At 36.3% G+C, this 6,000-nt stretch overlaps 1 protein-coding gene across 1 annotated transcript; it reads left to right on the forward strand.

Moving 5' to 3' along the window:
• Positions 1 to 3,847: 3,847 nt before the first annotated feature.
• Positions 3,848 to 5,752, forward strand: LOC145330367 (uncharacterized). The gene is made up of 5 exons (XM_080175004.1): positions 3,848 to 3,952; positions 4,188 to 4,245; positions 4,666 to 4,744; positions 5,024 to 5,098; positions 5,639 to 5,752. Exons 1-5 carry the CDS (start codon positions 3,865 to 3,867, stop codon positions 5,750 to 5,752), a joined length of 414 nt encoding a protein of 137 aa, XP_080031130.1. The 5' UTR covers positions 3,848 to 3,864.
• The last annotated feature ends 248 nt before the right edge of the window (positions 5,753 to 6,000 follow it).

Raw genomic sequence — 6,000 nt, forward strand, 5'->3', positions numbered from 1 at the left:
GCAAATTTTTTCTTTAAATATGCAGGGAGGGAGGGGTTTTTGGGCTATTTACTACACTAGTCCCCAATATTTCATATAAAATTTTCTTATTCGTTGGCTCAACAACTTTGGGGACTTTAATGGAATTTTGATTCGTTGGTTAATTAAGTCGAGTTTCCATATATTTCATCCACTAATTGTAATCTATATAAGGGTAATCATCATTGGGGATGTACAAAATTTCTTTGGTAAAAAGTTTACATTATACAAAATAAAATACTTTCTATTACCTGGTTTGTTATGTTCAGTGAAAAAAGATTATAACCTAATTTCTACACTAATTTAAAAATTTGTTAAGGTTAAATGAATAGTAACTGTCTGTTTTTTTTTGGGTATTTCTACACTAATTAAAAAATTTGGTAAGGTTAAATAAATAGTAACTGTCTGCCAAAATTTTTTTTGAGTATTTCTTGATCTTTTTTTTTGGAAACTGGGATAGTTTTGCTTTTTGTAGGGTAGGGGGCAAAAAGGGGCATTTTTGTTGACCAGGGGGGGGGGGCAAAATGGGGCATTTTTCAACATTTAGGGGGGGGCAGGGGGGGCGGTGGCTAGGAGGGGGCAGGGGGAGGCGTTTTGGTCGCTATGGGGGGGCGATTGCCCCAAATGCCCCCTTCGGTTCGCACGCCACTGCTTTTATTCATTAAAAATTTATGATAAATTAAGCGATTCCTGTGACGTCATAAAAAAAGGGAAGGGGGGGAAGAAAATCTCTTCTTTTTAAGAGATTTTCTTTCCCCCTTCCCTTTTTCTTTCCCAAAACGTATATGACGTAACTGGAATCGCACTTTTCAAAGTGATACAAAATCGGGACAGATTGGGTTGAGTCATTATGTTTGTTTTAGGTAATATAAATATGGCAATATGTCCTTTTATTATTTTATCATAAACGATTGAGGCGGGTTGGGGGATGATGGTGGTGTTTAAATTCTGGTAACGTTTACATAGTTTCTAAGCTTTCTAAATACATCTTCTACAGTAATAACCATGCCAAGTTTGAAATCGATAGGATAATTCTAACATGCATAAATTAACTATATCCGTTAGGAACGGACTTATCCTTATTATAGAAAAGCTTCGCTTTTAAAAATACGACGAAAATACACTATTTCATTAATAGTTATATAAGAAGTAAAAAAGTTGTTTATAAATTGACCACGACTTAAGTTTGAATCATAAAATAGTTATTTATTGCATCGTATTATAGACAGTTTTGCGCGGATATTAAAATGAGAAATTAAAATCAGTTTTGTTAGTCTAAAGGAACGGGATAACAAAATTGGCATTCGTATTATGATTATTCTTTCTTATAGTCGTGGAAAATTGTCTGTAATAAGATGCTATATATGATTTTTCAGTATTGCTGAGAACCAGTTCCAATCCAGTAGATATAAATGATCGGTTTTGAAGTCATACTGGCAAGACAGTCATTTTATATTTAGTGAAAATATTGGTGAAGCCCCTAGCTTAAAGGGGCTAGCCTAACATTCATTTTGTGTTGATGAAAAAAAAAATGTACCCTGGTGTGTACACAATGTTTTGTTTCAGGGTACCCAAGTGAATGATATGGGGGTGTCATGGTTGTGTACACGATGTTTTGTTTCAGGGTACCCAAGTGAATGATATGGGGGTGTCATGGTTGTGTACACAATGTTTTGTTTTAGGGTACCTAAGTGAATGATATGGGGGTGTCATGGTTGTGTACACAATGTTTTGTTTTAGGGTACCCAAGTGAATGATATGGGGGTGTCCTGGTTGTGTACCCAATGTTTTGTTTCAGGGTACCCAAGTGAATGATATGCAAGTGTCCTGGTTGTGTACACAATGTTTTGTTTCAGGGTACCCAAGTGAATGATATGGAAGTGTCCTGGTTGTGTACACAATGTTTTGTTTCAGGGTACCCAAGTGAATGATATGGAGGTGTCATGGTTGTGTACACAATGTTTTGTTTCAGGGTACCCAAGTGAATGATATGGAAGTGTCCTGGTTGTGTACACAATGTTTTGTTTCAGGGTACCCAAGTGAATGATATGGAAGTGTCCTGGTTGTGTACACAATGTTTTGTTTTAGGGTACCTAAGTGAATGATATGGGGGTGTCATGGTTGTGTACACAATGTTTTGTTTCAGGGTACCCAAGTGAATGATATGGAAGTGTCCTGGTTGTGTACACAATGTTTTGTTTTAGGGTACCTAAGTGAATGATATGGGGGTGTCATGGTTGTGTACACAATGTTTTGTTTTAGGGTACCCAAGTGAATGATATGGGGGTGTCATGGTTGTGTACACAATGTTTTGTTTCAGGGTACCCAAGTGAATGATATGGAGGTGTCATGGTTGTGTACACAATGTTTTGTTTTAGGGTACCCAAGTGAATGATATGGGGGTGTCATGGTTGTGTACACAATGTTTTGTTTCAGGGTACCCAAGTGAATGATATGGAGGTGTCATGGTTGTGTACACAATGTTTTGTTTTAGGGTACCCAAGTGAATGATATGGGGGTGTCATGGTTGTGTACACAATGTTTTGTTTCAGGGTACCCAAGTGAATGATATGGGGGTGTCATGGTTGTGTACACAATGTTTTGTTTCAGGGTACCCAAGTGAATGATATGGGGGTGTCATGGTTGTGTACACAATGTTTTGTTTCAGGGTACCCAAGTGAATGATATGGGGGTGTTCTGAATGTGTACACAATGTTTTGTTTCAGGGTACCCAAGTGAATGATATGGGGGTGTCCTGGTTGTGTACACAATGTTTTGTTTCAGGGTACCCAAGTGAATGATATGGGGGTGTCCTGGTTGTGTACACAATGTTTTGTTTCAGGGTACCCAAGTGAATGATATGGAAGTGTCCTGGTTGTGTACACAATGTTTTGTTTTAGGGTACCAAAGTGAATGATATGGGGGTGTCATGGTTGTGTACACAATGTTTTGTTTCAGGGTACCCAAGTGAATGATATGGGGGTGTCATGGTTGTGTACACAATGTTTTGTTTCAGGGTACCCAAGTGAATGATATGGGGGTGTTCTGAATGTGTACACAATGTTTTGTTTAAGGGTACCCAAGTAAATGATATGGGAGTGTCATGGTTGTGTACACAATGTTTTGTTTTAGGGTACCCAAGTGAATGATATGGGGGTGTCATGGTTGTGTACACAATGTTTTGTTTCAGGGTACCCAAGTGAATGATATGGAGGTGTCATGGTTGTGTACACAATGTTTTGTTTTAGGGTACCCAAGTGAATGATATGGGGGTGTCATGGTTGTGTACACAATGTTTTGTTTCAGGGTACCCAAGTGAATGATATGGGGGTGTCATGGTTGTGTACACAATGTTTTGTTTCAGGGTACCCAAGTGAATGATATGGGGGTGTCATGGTTGTGTACACAATGTTTTGTTTCAGGGTACCCAAGTGAATGATATGGGGGTGTTCTGAATGTGTACACAATGTTTTGTTTCAGGGTACCCAAGTGAATGATATGGGGGTGTCCTGGTTGTGTACACAATGTTTTGTTTCAGGGTACCCAAGTGAATGATATGGGGGTGTCCTGGTTGTGTACACAATGTTTTGTTTCAGGGTACCCAAGTGAATGATATGGAAGTGTCCTGGTTGTGTACACAATGTTTTGTTTTAGGGTACCAAAGTGAATGATATGGGGGTGTCATGGTTGTGTACACAATGTTTTGTTTCAGGGTACCCAAGTGAATGATATGGGGGTGTCATGGTTGTGTACACAATGTTTTGTTTCAGGGTACCCAAGTGAATGATATGGGGGTGTTCTGAATGTGTACACAATGTTTTGTTTAAGGGTACCCAAGTAAATGATATGGGAGTGTCATGGTTGTGTACACAATGCACAGATTGTCAAACAGCTGCAGAAATAAAGAAACATACTTCCAATATTCAACCTCTAGGTTTGATGTCATCTTTAATCCTTTCAGGGAGAGAGGTTAAAAGTTACTGCAAACCCTGGGTCCCCAATGTTTTTAGAACAATTCTTATTTGTTGGCAAACTTTGGGTACTTTAATCAAATCTTGATATGTAGTAGTGTCCAAAGTTTTCCAAAAATAATTTTACAAAAAGGGGTAATTTTGTTTATTGTAAACGGGTCTTATTGCCTGATAAATGATGACTTCAAAATGAAATAGAATGTGATGATGAGGTTCAGGAGGAATTTGCAGCCTCTAAAATTCAGGCCAGCTTCAGGTGACATTTTTATGTTGAGGCTAGGTTTAGCAAATTTGTTTATTTGTATTCATTCAAAACCGATTGATATCCGAAGGATTAGAACCGGTTTTCATACATGAAAAAATTATTATTATATTTATTATTATATCTGGGGAAAGTAGTTTTTATTACGATGCGAGAAATTAAAATCTTTAAAACATTATCATTAGTCCGGGCCTTCGGCCCTTGGGGCCAAAAACTGGTTTTGATTTTACAATTTTTATGACTTTTTGAAAAAAAAGTCATCTAGTGTTCGGTCCTTTTACTAATCAAAAAAAAATTTACTGCTCTCTCATTAATTTAATTTACGTGAATAGCTGTCTATAATGCGATGCTTAGATAACTAAACAAAATAAAATCAGACCCTAAATCAGCCCACCAATATTTTTAATATTTCAGAGGCCATCAGGCCAGAAAGTTAATGAAGCAGGAATCAGATGCTGCCACAAAGATTCAGGCAAACTTCAGGGGGCATCAGGTAAATTAGAAAATATGGGAGGGGAAATATTTTTTTAGGGGTGATATTAAATTTAGCTTAAGATTTAGAAGAAAAAAATTTGCACTTAAAATAATCGAGTATTGTAAAACTGATTTGTTGGGGATGTCCCAGCAGGATCAGTAGGTATATTCCCTAAAGTGTAGAGACCAATCGGTTCAGTGGTTACTGAGATCTTAAGCTTCAGACAGACAGACATCGTTCTACTCTTAATTAAAGAAGGTCCTTTTAATATTCTTGAAAAAATGTAGTTTTGAACAGGTGAGAAAATCTGTGAAATTGAAAAGACAACCATCAGTAATGGATGATAACAAGAATAGAAATTACTCTGCTAAGGTGACTTTTATTCAAGAAAATTGCGTCCACTAGATTCAAAACTAAGAAAGGCAAACAAAATATCTTTCTTGTAGACCGTTTGGTTGTTTTAGGCTATTTTATAACCTTTTTTCAAGGAATTTAATTTTTCATATTATAAAATAATGGACTTTTTATTACACTAATCCCAAAAGTCTTGTAATAACATTTTCTTATTCGTTGGCTCAACAACCTTAGGAGCTATATTGAATTTTGATTGGTTGGTTTATTAAATTCACAAGTGTTAGTCACTTATTGTGATATACAGAAAGGGTAATTCTGTGTAGTTTCATTAGGAATGTACATAAATTTGTCGGTTATTGTCCTATCCCTTTAGATCCCTAATTGATCATATCATATGTGGCGGTGCAAAAAATGTATTAGTAAATACAATCAGTCTTATTTTGAATAAACTGTATTTTAATTTACTATTATTTTCTCCATTTTGACTATAAAAAAAACATTCAATTTTCAAAAGCTTTTTATTGCCACGCTGCTTATTCATATAATTATCCTTGTAAGGTTACGAATGGAACAGCAGCTCTTGACGAGGCTATAGATATTGATTTGAATGATCCAGAGGTGTCTAATGCTGCTACCAAGATCCAGGCTCAATTCCGGGGACATCAGGAATAGTCATGATGCCAAAATTCATACCCTATTCTTATATGAAAGTAACATGATGTATGTGTGTGTGTGTCTGTCTGTTTTTACCAAAGGATCTCTCTATCTGCTTAGACAATATTGTTCTCTCTTTCAATGTGGCTTCTCATAGTTCCTGAAAAGGTGATAAAATCACTTTTATTTAATTTTTATTTTTAAAAATAATTTTTATTTTAAAAAATAACAATACCCCACCATATCTATTTATTAAACAACGGCTT

This window comes from Acartia tonsa, chromosome 10 (genome assembly GCF_053477335.1).
Source record: "Acartia tonsa isolate MP-2025a chromosome 10, ASM5347733v1, whole genome shotgun sequence".
Lineage (NCBI taxonomy): Eukaryota > Metazoa > Arthropoda > Copepoda > Calanoida > Acartiidae > Acartia > Acartia tonsa.